We start from the raw sequence: 16,765 nt of genomic DNA, 5'->3' as shown, positions 1-16,765 counted from the left end.
CCAGACGGGGCGCGAGCGCGGGGGGGAGACGGGCTCCACATCCTCGGTGTCCTCCTCGTCCCCCGTGGCCCAGTCCCCGGCCCAGGCCTCCTCCTACCGGCCCAGGGAGGGCTCGTTTGAGGCCCGCTACCAGACCACCATGGACGACTTCAGGGTCTCCCAGGAGGCACTGCTGGACCACGTGGACCCACAGAGCAGAAGGTGTGTGTGTGTGGCTGGAGAGAAAGAGCAAGGAAAAAGTGTGTATGTGTGTGTGACTGGTAGGTGGAGGTTGTGTGTGTGTGTTTGTCACTATGCCGGATGAGGATGTGCGAAGGCTGATGGAAGTGTGTGTGAAGTGTAGTAGCTGTGGGTGTGTAGGTGTGTGTGCGTGTGTGACTGTGTGTGAGACTGTGTCGGACATCTTCTGTCTTTGTTCAGAGAAGGTTCTAGAGTGTACTCTCTGCTCTCCTCCCCAGGATGCTGCGCAGGACCAGAGTGGGCGGGGAGAACCGTGTGTAGGCTCGGACCAATCAGGGCGCAGCTCGTGCCCCCCTCCCCGCACCCCTAGCCCCCACCCCCCAGCCCCTCGCCCAGCTTCTCCCCGTACCGATGATGTCACTGACTGCTGTGAACACTGTTTCCATGGAAACGCCCACCACCGCTTTGGCCTACATTTCAGGCAGCTCTCCCTCCCTTTCACCCTCTACTCTTTCCACTCACGTTTTTTTGTTTTGTTATGTTTGTTTTTGACCTCCCCCCCCCCCCTCCCCCCCAATGAGACTGGGGGTGTCAAAGATAGGGAGGGGGGGGTGGTGGTGGCAGGAAGCTGTCAGCGGGGGACAGGAAAGAGAAACAGACAAAAACAACAAGAGAACAAAAACACGGTGAAGAAGTAGTTCTTGTCCTGGGTTTTTGTGAGGGGAAGAGGGGGGGAGGGAGGGGGGGGGCTCATGGTTGTGTTCGAACCAGGCAAAACAGCTTGGTTGCAGAGGTGGAGAGAGGACAGATGGATAGATGTCCTTTTGAAACGGCTCCCAAGTTTAGGTTCAGTTTCTTTTCTTCTCTCTGACCTATACAAGTATATATATATTTATTCATGCTGTGCTGTTGGCCAGGTAACGGCAGCAGCCAACCTGCTCTCAAAGAGCTCCCGTCTCCATGTTTTTAATTATTATTATTTAAACTTTTCAACATTCATAATGTGATTTTTTTTTTTGTATTTGTGTGTATGTGTAAAACACGAGGGCTCTCTATGGCTATTTTAATGTCTCTCCTCCACTCTGGAGTATCTCAAGCCTGACACACACACACCCTTTGTCGTTTTAGTCCTGTTAAAAGCATCTGGAAGAATCCGCTGCCTGTTTGTGTTGGACGCAGTTCTACAGGGAGACATGGGGGGCCAAGCCGTGTGTGTGTACATGCACACTTTAATATTTTTTTTGTGATTTCCTTTCCTGTCAGGTGACACGTGACACTTCCAGACTGACCTTAAACACTCTCCTAACACCATGTCTGCCGGGTTAGAATGCCATAGTAGGATAAACACAGATCCCAGATAAGCGTGTGTGTGTGTATGCAGCAAGCTGAAGGTTAGCATTAGAGATGCTACATCAACAGCAGGTTGGGGGAGAGGTCAGACTACTACTTTGCATTGATCCCAATGTGTGTTTTGAAGCAGCAGCAGCTAGCTTTGAGAAGGCATTCCTCAACTTCAAGAATGGAAGTGTGTTTTTCTATGTTATGGATACACCTGTAGGCGCTGCCTTTGAGCTAATAGCGTTTCTGTCAAAGTCTTAAATCCAAACCATGCCTTTTCAGTCACTGTCCAGTCCTAACCCTGGCCAAAGCCATATGATTATGATGACGACTATACCATTATGTTTTGAATCATGGCTGTTGGGGGAAAGCATTGACAGGTTTCTGGGCAAATGCCTAATACTAAACAATAAGTATGTCTGCGATCTGTTCCATGCAAACGCCTTGCAGCTTCTGGTGTTTCTCAGTGTTGTGGATGTCGTAACGGAACAGTCTGAAGTGTCGTGAGTGAAGGGGGGCGGACTGGAGAACCAAATCAAGTGCACCATTTCTTATTAACAACAAGGACCAAATGCAACGACTAGCATTAGCTGAACCCCAGCATCGCACCTGGTAGTTAATACAAGCCTCTAAATGTGTGGTTGGGTTACTGCTTGTCAACAACGTGGTAATGGAGATTTGTTTATCTAGCTGGTTGCCTAGGGGACCCCAGAGCTGGTAGGGAGTGGGGGGAGATGAGATGACGTGAGCAAGAGAGAGTAGTGGACAGGAATAAGATGGTGTTTTCAGTAATGGACCCAGAACAGTGTTTCTTTTTTAAGTGTTTGCGCGCGCGTGTATTTGGGCTTTGTAACTGCCATCTGTCGTAGAATGGGGCACAATTTGCTCCTTTAGTAGCAGTAAACAACCTAATATGTAATCAGTATTCAGTATGTTTTTACAATGGAGGGACAGTCTTTTACAAGCCATATGGATATAGACCGTTGCGTGGAATGCAGGATTTGGACTGGAATATATACTTCAGGGGTCAAATTCTAATGTCTTACATGAGTTTGTCGACACCATGTTAAAAGTAGCCGCAATGTTTCTTTCTTGTTTGGACCGTTTTTTCGCTCCTGGTTAAGGAATAGTATGCGTATTGAGTTGTCATTATGTTTCGTTAAGTCCTTCTCCACCGCGCACAGTGACCGTCTTGCGTCCATGTGCCTCTCTGTGTGGACAAACACATGGCCGCAGACGACACCTTTAAGTTTTTTGTGCTCATGTCACAATTTTGTTACTGACGATCTCATTTACAAACAGCGCCTTTCTGTCATGTGCCTAAGCTATGGGGAAAAAGTATTCATTTTTAATTTTGCCTTTCATATGAAACATATTCAAGCCTGAGAATTAAATAAAGTACTTATTCAACTACTGTATATGTTCCTGTGTCGTATGTTTGCCTGAGGGGTTGACTTTGTAAAAAGACATGACTGCACAGCCTGTAAGTAGCATTTAGTCAAAGGGGGAATTTGTGTACATGCACACTTCATGCAAATGAAGTTTTCAATCAGTTCAGGGTTCTCAGTCAAGTTAATGCTAATCTCCATGAACTAGGGTCCATGCTCTCAAAACGGTCCACCTAAATTATTTAGTGGAATATATTCTTCTCTTGACCTTTGTCAAAATCACAATGTTCTAAAATCAACATTAATACAGAACTTAATAGTATAGTTTTCACAATCACAATTGGTAACACTACACTAACAAGGAAGCTGTGGTAATGACATAAGTATTGGGGAACTGAGTGACATGGACTTGAGAATGTAATTGTTGTGGAACAGTCTATAATTAAACATTTTATAGGTGCAATATATATTTTATATACTGTATACAGAACAGGACTACATACCAGGTTCAGTCTCCCTGCATGAGACCTTGTCCAAGGAATCATAGATGTTCGCGACTGGATTTGGTTTACATGACCATAAGAGTTCATTTGGACCCATTTCGATCTGGATCTTTAAATGTTAGGACTTGGGAGAAATCATGAATCTACCAGAAGTGAATTGTAGCAGTCTGTCTGGGAGAATGCACATTTCTCATTTATCAGCAATTCAGTTTGAACGCCGTTTGTCCAGGTGAAGGATAAAATGTGTCAGAGACCCAAGGTCCGTAGGATCGTTTGGTCTGCGTCCTCTCACGGTACGAGACAGAGGCCGGGCGTGTTTGTTACATTTTATTTATTCTGCAAATAACATCTGTAAAAATGATACAACAGTCCTAGGTATGTTGGAAATCTTGGTAAAACAGTTTTCATATTCCTTGTACAGTCAGGATTTATTACGTTTTTAAGAAAGAAACAGCTAGACGTCGATGACGTACAGAAGCACTTGATGCTAAAACACAGACATGGCTGTCCTCAGGCCCCCCCCCCCTTCCAACACTGTGTGTCTCCCTTTACAAAAAAAAAACTAAACGGACAACACTTACAAAGAGCTGTGCAGTTCATATTTCGTACCAAACCTCTTCGGAGCGCCGTCTCTTTGTACACGCACGACCGGTCCCCTCTTGAGAATTGGCTTGGTCGATATCCGTCCAGTCAGGATTTGAATAACCCCTTCCTCTCTCCTCCCGACTCATCTGGGGTCTGAATCCCCAGCACACGTCTCCCCCCCCCCCCCTCCCTCCCCGTCCCCTTCTGTCCTTCCAAGGGCAGGCAAGCGAACAGGCACGGAAGAAGAAGTGAAGAAAAAAACCCTCCTCAGGGAATCCTAACCATGAGTCTCTACTGTCGTTGGAAGGAGAAAATGGCGGAAGGCAGGATGGAGGAGGTAGGAGGGCAGGGGAAGGGGGGGGGGGGGAGTGTGTGAGAGAACCAGAGGGAAGGGGGTTCAGAGTCCGTCCTTGCGTTTTTTGGGAGGGAGATGGGAGCCCACCTCCAGCTCCAGGGTGTGTGTGTGTGATGGGGTCAGTGGGAGAGAGGGAAGCATGCTTCGGGAACGGGGGGGGGGGGGGGGGTGGATCAGGGTCCATTTCCAGTGATCCCATTACAATCACATATGCTGTCTCGCTCACACACACACACACACACACTCCCTTCTGAAGACCACCGGCGTAGCGCCGTCCCTCCGGGTCGTCCCTTTCTCACTCTCCTCCTCTTCTTCCACAAAGGTCCCCTACTCGGCTCCTAAAGAAGGAAAAGAAGAATGCATCCATAGATGAGTGTGGAGGTCAAACAAGGGCCCATTCAGGCTGCCTGAACAGCAGTCGTGATCAGATGTGTCCGCGTGTATTTCCTTCCGGTGTGACATCCAGTAGATACCAGCGGTGTTGGTGTTACCCAAAATCGCTAATCTAAAACCCCTGGCGTTCTGACTCGACTGGAACTCACTTGTCGATTTGAACTCGTATTGGCAATCGTCTATTTCTTAACACCTCTCATTCCTACCGCCTTCAAATTCCGTAACGGCAGGAAAAAAGCGAAATCTGCGCACCTTCAGCAGGTTGGACAGTCTTGACAGGCTTCTCCTCCTCATCCTGGTCCGTGCTCCCGCACACAGACGGCTCCACTCTCAGCTCCTTCCCGCCCCCCTGCTCTGGTTCAGGTAGTGACGCCGACCCCCCCGTCACCACAGACGGAGGCCCCGCCTCCGGTGTCTGTGCTTCCGTCCCCTCCCCTCCACCCCCCTCGGCTTGGGGTGGCGGCGGGGTCTGGGCAGCGAGTGGGGGTGGGGGCGGTGGTGGTGGTGACAGGGCGGGCTGGGAGGAGAGGGGTGGTGGAGGAGTCTGGCTGGGAATGGTGGCGGTCTGAGGGGGCGGGAGGGCTGTGGCGGGCTGGCACGAGGAGGGTGCTGGTGGGGTGGAGGTCTGGGTGGAGAACCAGCGTTGGACCAGTTCCTCTGTGAGGCCGCTAGCCTGGGCCAGCTCCAACACCTGGGGAGCAAACAACATACTGGATCAGCCTCTCATCCATCATCTAGACATAACATTCTGTTTCCCCTTAAATTGGTTTCCAACTCTGGTTTCACGATAAACAACTGTATTCCCTCAATGAATTAATCACTATCACTGTGCAGGAGAGAACGAGAGCTTTGTCTCAGATGGGTGTGTACTTCTCCTCAGAAATGTTCACTTTTGGGACATTTCTATCGGTATCATCATACCAGCTAAACTAAGTTCAATGACAACCCCCCCCCACGTATACAGAATTTGCCCCGTCTGCTGTCTGGGGCCCCAGGGCTGGTACCTGTCCTTCCTCCAGGCTGCCGTGAGCCTCCAGGTGGGCTCGGAGCATCTGGATGTCCCCCCTCTGGAGGTCTTCCTCCAGGGCCATGGTCTGGTAGGCCTCCAGCCACTTGAGCTGGCCATTCTTCTGCACGTAACGGCAGTCCCCGAACCAGCGCACCACCTCGGGGCGGGGCAGGCCGGTGCCCGAGATCAGCTCGTCGTACTGGGTGCTGCTGGGCCACTGCGTGCGGGCGTAAACCTGTTTAAGGAGGTGGAGCTGCTCTGCGTTCTTCTTGCCCCGGATCGGAGAGGGCTTGGGGGAGGAGGAAGGTTTCGGGGACTGGGAGGGGACTGGTTTGGGGGTGAGCGTTGAGGACGGGACAGGGGAGGGTGACGGGGTGGGGTTGGAGGTGGAGGGCGGTGGCATGGCGGAGCTGTCGGATTGGCCGGTTGTCTGGCCCGCCTCGTTCTCTGCCTTCCCGTTGGCCTCGGTCACTTTCAGCATCTTCAGGTTGATCTTGATGGGGTTGACTTTGAGCTCGGAGCCCGTGCCGTCCTCCTTCTGCCTTTCATCCCTCCCTTCTTCCGTATCCTCCTCTTTCTTGACGCTGTCGCCCCTCTTTCCCTCCTCTCCCCCCGCCGCCGCCGCCTCCTCGGCCATGTCCTCCTCCTCTCGCTCCGCCCTCTCCAGCTCCTCCTTCTTCTTCTCCGCGGCCACTCTCTTCCTCCTCTCGGCGAACCAGCCGTGGATCTCCCGTCGGGTCATCTTGGTCTCGGCCCGTAACCGGTCCACTTCCTCTCCGGGGGGGTCTGAGTCCTGGGAGAAGCTGGCCTCTAGCGCCTTCACCTGGTAGTGGGGAGAAGATGGGGAGATTTGATGTTACGTAAATTCCTTTCACTCCTCAATAAGACATTAAAGGCTGTCCTGTGTGCGGGCTTGTGTACAGAGCCAACAAACGGACCCGGTTTTCCGATGCACTCACCTGTTGGGGGTCCCTCTCTTTGTAGCGGATGGCTGTGAAGTCTGGGGATGGGGGTCTGGGGGGCCGGCGAGAGGGTGTGGTGGGGGACGTGGGGGTCTGTGAGGGAGGGGGGCTGAGGGGCGCTGAGCCCTGCAGGGGGGGTTTAGGGGTGTCGGTGCGGGTGGCACCGTCTGATAGGTCCATGGGGGTGGCGCCGTAGCCGGGCGTAGAGCCGGGCGTAGAGCCAGCCGCAGACTTGCCGCTCCCCTGGCCGACCGTGCTTGACCGCGAGCCTTTGAGGTTACGGAAATGGTAGCGGCGGTCGCTGAACCACTTGCGAACCTCGCGGACGGTAAGGCCTGTCAGGGCTATGAGGCGGTCGACCTCCTCCTGGTTGGGGAACTGATTGGTCAGGAAGCTCTCTTTGAGTGCGCTCAGTTGCTCCTGAGACTTCTTGCTCTTGTAGAAGCTGGGGTCCAGGAAGGTGTTAGGAAGTGTTCTGGAGCTGGGGGTTCCGCTGGAGTTGGGGGTGGTCGCCGGTGCGGGGGAGGAAGACTTGGTGGCGGGGGAAGATGAGCCCTCAGTTTTAACCATGGCGGTGTTAGCCGTGGAGTTGGTGGTCACAGCTGTGGGTGTAGCCATGGTTGTGGTGGCACTTGTTGTTGTGGTGGTGCTGCTAAGGCTAATGCTCTTGTTGCTAGCGCTGTTAGCATCTTTGCTCTTCTGATTGTTGTTGTCTTTACTGGTGATGTTAGCTTTCCTGTCCGGGCTGCTTATGCCAATGCTAACTCTGCTATCGCTATTACTCTTCACGCCACTGCTGTTGTTATTGCTCCTCCTGCCCTCGCTGTTCTTAGCATCAGCGTTGCTTTTAGCGGAAAAAACATTGCTAGCAGCACCCATGTTGCTCTTGCCATTTAGGTAAGCGTTGATATTAATGATTTTAGCATTGTTGATTTTACCATTGGTATTATTGTAGTTACTGTTTCCAATACTAAGGTTGATCACACTTGCGTGACTGCTCATACTACTGCTGCTGCTATTGCTGTGAATGCTACTGCTACTGCTGATAATACTGCTTGTGCTGCTTCCGCCGTTACTGCTACCGCTGCTGCTAACGACGTGGCTTCCACTGCTGCTGCTCCCCACGGAGCCCACCACCATGCTGATCCCCTTGTCAGCCACTAGGGCGGCGGCAGGTCGGGCCTGCATCATGGGCCGGGCAGCGGCCTGCGGCTTGGGGGTCACGGCGAGGGCCATGGGAGCGCTGCTGACCTGGATGCCGTTGGCCATCATGGGCTGCGTGACGATGACGCCGCCCTGGCTGACCAGGGAGCCCTGGAGGATGTGCGGGATTCCCGTGGGGCCCAGCGAGGCGGGGAGGACCGTGATGGTGTGCTGGGACTGGCTGGAGTGGCTCTGGGACAGGTTGTGGCGCTGCTGCTGCTGGGAGCTGGGGGGGGCCGTCTGGATGATGGTGTTGAACATCTTCCTGCGGGCCTCCTCGATCTCCTCGGGGGACCAGCTGATGCCCTGCTTGAGTCTCTGGGCCGTGAACCAGATCTTGATCTGCTCCTCGGGGAACTTGGTGACCACCGTCAGGTAGCAGAGCTCCGCCTTGGTGGGGTAGGGGAACTTGCTGAAGGAGGTTTTCAGGAAGGAGGAGGAGTCCATGGAGGCGCTGTAGGTAGGGATGCTGCTCAGAGGGATCATCACCTGGAGAGGAAGGAGAAGAGACGGAAGGGGAAGAGAAGCAAAAACTTATGAAGACATCGGATTGGCTGAGGAGCACATCATTCAAACAGCCATCAGATGACACAAGGACGTTAGTCGCCGGTAGGACAATGACCTTGGGCATGTTCTTGGAGGAGGCTGAGGTGGAGGTGGAGGAGAAAGCAGAGGACACGGTGATAGGCGCTGACTGCTGGTGGAGGCTCCGGTTCTGCACCACCGACACCACCTGTGGGATAAAAAATGTTTTTGGGGGGGGACAACAAAAGTTAGTTGCAGCTTCAAGACCCCACAGAACCAGGGCTACGATTTGAAAGAGGACGTGGACCTGCGTGATGGCGGTCTTCAGCATGGGGAGAGTTCCGGAACCGTTGACGATCTGGATGGCGGAGGGCAGTGACACCTTGGTGGCCGCGCCGTTGTGGACGATGGTGGGCACGTGGGTCACCGCCACCGCCGGCGCCTCTTTCCTGTCCCCGTCCCGGCCGGCGGAGACATGGAGGGGCTCCTGGGAGATTTCGTCGGAGCTCGACGAGTGGGACACCACGATCCTCTTGGGTTCCGACTTCCCCCTGAGCATCCTCATGATGGGGGTTTTGGTGATGGAGATCTCGCCCTCCGTCCCCGCCAGCAGGCTCTGCTCCACCACCACCCTCCGCTCCCGCCTCCTCAGCTGCAGCATGGTGCTCAGCGTGCTGGGGTGGGAGCGGGCGTTGTGCAGCGCCAGGCCCTCGAACTTGGCCGCCGACACGCCGCAGTCCAGGCAGTGGAAGCTGGGGTCGGCGCGGAAGTCCGGGTGTCCGCTGTACACGTGGTCCAGGAACAGGTTCAGGTCGTGGGTCTCGAAGTTGCACGGCCTGCAGGTGTAGGTGCCGCCGCCGTCTTTGAGCGCGTCGCCCCCTTCCGGCCGGGAGGACAGACCCTGATCGACCAGGGGGCTCCCCCTGCCGCCCCCTGCGCCCCGGGAGAGGAAGCCCTGCTCCCTGGCCAGGCGGGCCAGCGATGGGGCCTCCTGCTCCAGCTCCTCTCGCAGGTGCATGGTCTTGCTGGGAATCATACAGGGGATGGTGGACTTCCGCTTGCTGGCCATGGCTGAGACCAGTCGGTGGGGTCGGTTGACTGTGGTTGAGTGTTCCTGGCGTCAGAGAGTGCAGAGTGGAGTGGTTGCTCCTGCTTATGGACCAGCCATGGGGAGGGGGTGGTGGGGACAGAACATGACCATCGGCCTGTTCCTGGGTCTGTGGGTGTGACCTCCAGGTGTGTGTGTGTGTGTTCTGCAGCGAGGGAACGAGCCAGAGAGGAACCTGCGAATGAGAGAAAACACGTTTTACAGCTAGTCACAAACAAATACAGACTTATTGTATTTCACCACCGACAAGACACAAAAAAGAAAGTGGAAACGGACAAAGGAAAACTCCTTTAGCCAGCACAAAATATCCAAACCTCCAAGTGCATGTGACGCTCCGCATGAAAAACCTCTGAGCTAGATGAAAATGAAATGGAAAAGTGCTCGGAATTCTACACAAAATACCCCAGATTTTGGCGGTGAAATCCTAAACGCCGGGTAGAGCGCTGTTGTAATCGGCAGCATCAGACCGGACGGTGTTACATCGATCCTTGAGCGTTCCTTCTCGTTTCCTGTTCTTGTCGGGAGTCCCCAACGCCTGTCTGTCCCAGCGGAAGGCTATCGGTTTTATGAGAGGATCCGACCCTAGTCTTTCCCTCCCCTAACCTCCTCACAGAGGCTTTTGGGAAAGCTCCTGTCCCCCACCCACCCACCCTCCTACCCTCCCTCCTTCCCTCCCTCCTTTTTTCCCCTCCCCCACGACGGTTCGTCTGGCCTTCCCTCTCTTCCACTCGTTCAAACACACCCACGGTAGGAGCTCTCCCCGTCCAGTTTTACAATGCTCGCGGTAGCGCCGGCTTAAAGGCTTGACACGGTGGGCCAGAGAGGCAGCCACCAAACACCACAGTCCACCGGCCCCACCGTTTTAGTGCCTGCCCTGGGAAGCAAGTCATACAGGAAGGGTGGGATTGACACGAACCACACACCAGCACAAAAACACGGACACACTGGCACGCGCACACACACACTCTTTTTTCCCTCCCTGTTCCAGTCCTCTCCAAACTTCTCCCCATGCTCTGTGAATCCCTTCCCCCCACACAAAATGGCGGTGCTTCCTGTGATGTGTGCAAGCACCCACCTTCCCTCCCTCCTTCTCCCCCTGGGTCGGAGGCAGTGGTGCAGTACTGGAGGACAGCTCTAGGGCAATTACTCGAAACAACTTGACACCACACACACGCCAGCACGCACACACACACGACCACAACCGTAGCCGGTCTCACACAAGCAGGGATTCCAAGCTCACACATGTCTGTGGCCACAATGGAGGCCCATCCAGCCCATATCAGTATACTCCTTGCATAAGGATACCCCGCGCGCGCCAAACACAACCCAGCGCACGCGTTGTTAGTCTATAACAGCCACCCGCTCCAGTCCAGTCTTAACTCTATTCCGGGCCAAAGTAACCGACTCTAAATTGAAAGGATACACTGGTGTGTCCCAAGCTAGGAACAATGTCATTCTCCATGTTTCCATTCAGTTGTGTATTGCAGGTCACCGCCACTTTACCCTAATCCTAGTCTAACCCATCCACACATAGGTTCAGTGTCCCAGACATGGAATAAGACTAGCCCTGGACTAAAAACCTACTTCAATTGAGATATTCAGTGAATTTGTCTATTACATTAGGACTAGGTTTAACCCATGCCATGTTTAACCCACACACCAACATTGGCTATGTTCCTATGAAAGGTCAAGGTGCATTTAATCAGAGCTCGGTTAAATCTCCAGGGGGCTGGTGTACTGCAGTCAGATGGGGGGAGGGGGGCAATCCTGCAAAGCGTATGCAGATAGGCTACAGACAGACTAGTGATACAAACCAAGCATTTCAACCAATAATATCGCATCTGACCATTAGTAACAAGGCGACAACAGTTCAAACACAGATGGGTCGGCAAGCAAGTCAAATCCAGAACATTCTTCAAAGGGTTCTGTTCTCATTGTGTGGTGCCGAGCACTTCTCTGATGTTTGGCGCACGATGGGTTAACAGGCGAAATGGGAGTTTGCCACTGCGGAGGGAACGCGATGCCCCGTCCCCCCCACCCCGAGAAACTGTCCTTGGTTTGGGCTTTTCTGCACCCCTCCTACCCCCCTTGGTCCCCCCCACCATTCAGTTCTGCATCAGGGGGCACAGTTCTGCCAAGGCTGGCAGGTCACGTGACCAACACAAAGGCTTATGGGTGGGCAGTCTCAGCCATCCATCACGTGGGCCAGCGAGGTGGGGAGAGAGGGAGAGAAGGGAGGACGAGAGAAGAGGTTGGTGGGGGATGGGCAGGATGGCTGGGGTGAGAGTAGAAAGGAGGGAGCGAGAGAGGGAGGGAGGGGAGTGTTAACTGTCTCGGAGGAAGCAGTGAGGTGTTTCAGGGGAGGAATTCTGCCCCGATACCCCCACAGCCACCCACCCACCCCCGCCCCCCTCCCTCCCCAAAACCTCAACTCCACACCACCCTACCAACCCCCGCTCTTGCTACCCCCTCCCTCCGCACTACAATCACACACAGTCGTTCACTGCCCCCCCCCCCCGCCCCCAACCCAAACCCTCCCCACCCCCCTTCCTCTTCGCTGCACTGCGAAGCCTGGAATGTTCCGCCGCGAGCTCTTCAGCCATGGACACAACCTGAGAGCTTGGCTGCCGTGTGGGAGTTTGTTCCTGCTTCGCGTTTCAGGACGTGGTGTGTTCCTGGGCTTGCTCCCCCGCCTCACCTATCAGCTCGCCCAAACAGACAGACTGAGCACAGCGTCACCACAATGTGTGAAACTCCCATTATCAGACAAATTGACCACTAAGGGGGGATGGGAGGTGCCAGGAGTCAAAAGCCAAAATTGGGATTCATCATAAGGCTTACAGACACTGGTTGGTTCTGGTTCGGTACCTTCCAGAAAAGAACCTCACAGGAATCACTTGGCTTTCGCACAAGGAAAAGAGCTGCCCGATGCATTCATCAGAGAAAACAGTGTACGAAGCACCCCTTCTCGGAGAATCACCGGCCTCAAGACAGGTCAATGTTGACTCGATATGCGAAGCACTGGCAAAGAAATTCAAATATAGGTCAATAATGTTTTCCCTGAACACAGAGACCGAGGGTGACCGTGCGTCCGATGTGTCAGTGTTTGCGCGTGTGGGTGAGTGCGTGAGGACAGAGTGTGCATGGTGCTGGTGGTGTGTGTGTGTGTGTGTGGGGGGGGGGGGGGGGTTGAGGAGTGGCTGCGTGCCTGCATGCCTGTGAGTGGGGCTTGTTTACAGAGGCAGCGAGGCAGCCATTTTCTTGTGCACGCCACAGACAACACAGAAAACTCTGTTTTTGTCCCATCTCGGGATCGTAGATATAATCGGCGCGGAGCGTGGCGTCGCCTAGCCGCGCCGCGACCCTCTACCCTGCGACCCTGCCTCGTCTCTGGGCTCTGTCCCCGCAGCGGAGGCCAATAATAGCCCCCTCACACTGGAGAGAACCATGGCTGGGAATAGTTGGCGTGCCTAGCTGTGTATACTCTCACCAGACCACCCTTCCCTCCATCGTGGTCGGAGTCCTGGCCCCTTGTCTGTCCTCTCGGTCGGTCAATGTGTGTGTACGTTTACCATTTGTATGTACGAGAGAAATTCCCCCACTCATATTTGCCTGTCTGCCTCTCGCCTTTTCAACCCCCCACCCCATCCCCCCCCATCCCTTCTCTCTTCACCTCTTTCTCCCTCTCGGTCTCTCCCGCTCTGCCCCCCTTTCCCTCCCACTCTGAACAAGTTGGGCCCAGGGAGACAGGTCGGCAGCGCCACTGGTGTGTTACTGTCCCCATGGCAACCAATCTCCACCCCACCCCCCCATCTCCTCCACCCCCCACCCACCAGTTCATTTCTCGAAAACATACACACACACACGCACACACACACACCTCGTATGCCATCCAGTCCCTGGCTGTAGCGGCGGGCTTGTTTTTTCCACATAGTCCTGTGAGTGCTGATTGGAGAGTCCCTGCCCTGCTCCTATTTCAGAGCCTCGCTCACGCGGTGTTCATGTTCTCTCCCCCCCCCCCTCCCGCCCCCAACCCCCCCCAGCTAGGTGTGGTCGCCCTCGCCAGGGCACGCTACCGACCACGTCAATGGCGGCTCCTTCCTGTTCGCAGGCTCAGTCACTGTTCAACCCCGTCTCCCTGCTGTATGACTCGCTAGGATAGGTATGGACCTGGGCTGCCATGCTTCGACAGGGTGGGTCACCGCATACTGGGTTAGGGGGAGAGGAAACACACACAGGGCTCGCGCTGGGCCAGGCTTGCTGTACATCATGGCAACTAGCTTGTAACCGCCTCGGGTCGCGTAGCACGCCGCCCGTTCACCCCCCCCCCACAAACCCCTTCGCCAACGCAGAGTGCACCCTTCCGCTTCCTACTGTGAAGGCCATACTTTGCTGTCCACGTATTCTTTGGCGTTCCCTTTCGACTGTCCTGGCCTGCGTACAAGTTTGCGTGGACTTTTGTCGTTTTGGCTTCAATATTCTCCCCCCACCCCCTCCAATCTTGGCAACCCAAAGAAAACCTCAGCGACAGTGTTTTAAAAAAAGAAGATATTTCATCTGCTGTTGATTCCCACTTGGGCTGCGTTCAGGTCAGGGAGCCACTGGCTGCCCGGGGTTGCGAAAGGCTGCGTTGCTGTGGCCACTGGCAGTGCAGGCGTTAAAGCTGGATTGTTAAAGAGGGGAGGGAGAGAAAAATGGCGTAGCACCACGAGCTGTGCAGTCCAACCTAAGATGGCTGACATCACAAGCTGTTAGCAAGACAGGCAATGTAGCACGGCCGGCAAATGCTGACCTGATCCTGCCAGCTCTGAGCACAGCAAGGCAGGGCTCTCTCCTTCACTAAGAAAGGGGGGCTTCCTGGCTGATTTAGCTGCTGTAAAGGGCTATTTTTCTCAAAGACTTTGGACTGCAGGTAAGCGCCAGAATGGTGGGCCAAGAGGCTCTTAAAGCAAGTCTGACCACAAACACAGTACAGGGCCTTACCTGAGGAAGGTATGCAATAATAATTGATTGACAGGGTAACACTCTCCCATTAGTGACATAATTAGGTTTCAAGACAATTTTGAAATCTTGAGAAAAATCCATACACATTTCTTTTCATGTAGTCATTCTTCTCACAAAATAGAATACGTCTAGGGCTGAGGGGCCTGGCACAGTGGGACACAGAGAGGAGCTTGAGAAGAGGACGTTGAACTGAGAGTGTGTGAGGTGATGTGGTCGTCGAGAGTGTAGATAAACGCAATGACCTCAGACCATAACCTCACTTCAACACAACACTGACTGAGGAAATAAACACTGCCCTTATTGAGTCAAGTGGCATACATGACAGACTACATAAACTACCAGTTTACCCCAAGACCCCAGACCTAAGGATAATCCTTCACTCCACACACCCACCCATATTGCTGTTAGCCTGGTCTAGCTTTTTATCACCAACAATGGTATGGCAATTGGCTTATGTCAGGACTAATAACTGTGACATGAGTGATGAATAGATAGCTGGATTAAAGTTGAATGTCTATGGTTGGCAATCACATGGGCATCAGACACAAATTAGCTATCTGGAAAAGCTTTACACTAATCTCTAGAATCACATAGAGCATGGACACTGTTGACAATACACGAGGTAGTGAACTCCGACACAACGTATTCCTGTATTCATTCTAAGCGCAGAAAAATGAGCAGATTAAGACATTGTTGCAGGTCAACATTCTAAATATGTACTTGATCTAAACGTGAATAGTTAGAGCCAATGAATACAGGCCTATATTTACATATGTAAAGATACATTTGGCACAACGCGTGATCCCTTCAACAAAATCGTTGAAAAACTAGGAAACTAAATAAGGCAACCGATACTATTTCAGCGAATCCAAATACAATATAGACTACTCCAACAAACTTACAAAATAAATTGGAAGTAATTTAAGGTAGACTCCCTAATGAGCCCAACGTTAAAAAAAAATCTCGAAATGATTGAAACAATGTGGCGCGTGTTGTTCTTCCGCTCAAGTTTCAATTGCTGACGGAGGGAGCGATAAGTTAATAGGCTGGCTACATATATCTATGTAATAATGTAACCAATTCAGAACGGGGGAAAAGACAAGCCCCCCAAAACTACTCGCCCCCACTCACTGTCGCCATTTTAAGCTAGCGACATGCAGCTGGCTTGAAGACTGCCGCAAAGGTAGCGATTGCCCACGCAACTTTCCAAAAGGTAGACATCGTTTTAAATTATATATCTATAAAGAGCACTCACCTTGCCTGGTCCAAGGGAAATAGTTTAGACTCTAAAGAAAGTTAACAATGAACCGGACTATTTATAAAGTAAATACATAACGTTAGCTTGGGGCTTTATTGATGCCAACTTTGATAGGGGTGGTAGGCTACCCCTCTCTCTTCATCCACTGGTGATAAACGTTACACTAGCCACTTCGGCTGATGGCACAATGGCCCTCTTGGTCTTGTTTATTTCCAATGGCTCTCAGCTCAGGGAGAGTGAGAGGAAAATACGACGTACGTACCCAGGGCAGAGACAGACACGTGATGCAAAACGTCACTGCCGACCGAGAACTCGGGTCGACGTGAGCTCCCAGATCACCAAGAGAGAACTCCCTAGAAAAGTAGAAGTATTCACATTACTTAGGAACAATTTGCAGAAAATTCCAGTGCTATTGCAAACACTGCAATGGACAAATCTGCCTTCAAGCATGTCTTAATTAGTGTCTCATTTACAGGTTCAGTTGTTCAGGATCTCAACCACAAAGACCACATTCACAACCATGCCCCCCCCCCCCCCCCCCCAACAAACACATGTACACACACAATCTTTCCAACACACACAAACATACACAGTTTCAGATGAACTTGAACTGATAAAAGTACTGGATGCCAACATTAAATTATAGAACCGTGTTGCTGGCATCCAGACTCACTATTGACTCTAGATGATCTCTTACAGTAAATAACTGTAGTCACTAATCACTGTAATCTCTAATCACTGTAATCACTGCAGTGTGTGTGTGTGTTGTATATCTAGTTATACAGAGTCTCTAGGAAATACTGATAACACTGTGTTAGACTATGTTGTGAATATACTAACTTGCTATATTTTACTTATATGCACACAACACGCTCTGAACATTTCTGTGTTGAGTCAGACTATTTGTCTCCTCTTTCACACACTTCAGCTTGTCTTCTGTTTTCTAAACTTTTC

At 52.6% G+C, this 16,765-nt stretch overlaps 2 protein-coding genes across 4 annotated transcripts in view; one reads left to right on the top strand and one right to left on the bottom strand.

The window, feature by feature from the left end:
- Positions 1-2,932, top strand: part of plcg1 (phospholipase C, gamma 1) — a 29,290-nt gene extending 26,358 nt beyond the window's left edge. For all 3 annotated transcript variants that reach the window (XM_062458404.1, XM_062458402.1, XM_062458403.1), the window contains exons 31-32: positions 1-201; positions 459-2,932. The exon at positions 1-201 is cut by the window's left edge and continues 65 nt beyond it. In XM_062458404.1, the coding sequence (XP_062314388.1) occupies positions 1-201; positions 459-501 (244 nt within the window). In that variant the 3' untranslated portion in view covers positions 502-2,932. The remainder of the gene's footprint in view (positions 202-458) is intronic.
- A 791-nt stretch (positions 2,933-3,723) lies between these two features.
- Positions 3,724-16,092, bottom strand: zhx3b (zinc fingers and homeoboxes 3b). The gene is made up of 7 exons (XM_062458399.1): positions 15,809-16,092; positions 8,749-9,724; positions 8,539-8,649; positions 6,711-8,405; positions 5,747-6,574; positions 4,995-5,433; positions 3,724-4,687 (listed from the first exon to the last, which is right to left on the bottom strand). The coding sequence occupies exons 2-7, from the start codon at positions 9,508-9,510 to the stop codon at positions 4,677-4,679; spliced, it is 3,846 nt and encodes a 1,281-aa protein (XP_062314383.1). The 5' UTR covers positions 9,511-9,724; positions 15,809-16,092; the 3' UTR covers positions 3,724-4,676.
- Between the last annotated feature and the right edge of the window lie 673 nt (positions 16,093-16,765).

This window comes from Osmerus eperlanus, chromosome 4 (assembly GCF_963692335.1).
Source record: "Osmerus eperlanus chromosome 4, fOsmEpe2.1, whole genome shotgun sequence".
Classification (NCBI taxonomy): Eukaryota; Metazoa; Chordata; class Actinopteri; order Osmeriformes; family Osmeridae; genus Osmerus; species Osmerus eperlanus.
This window is presented reverse-complemented; position numbering and strand designations above follow the sequence as displayed.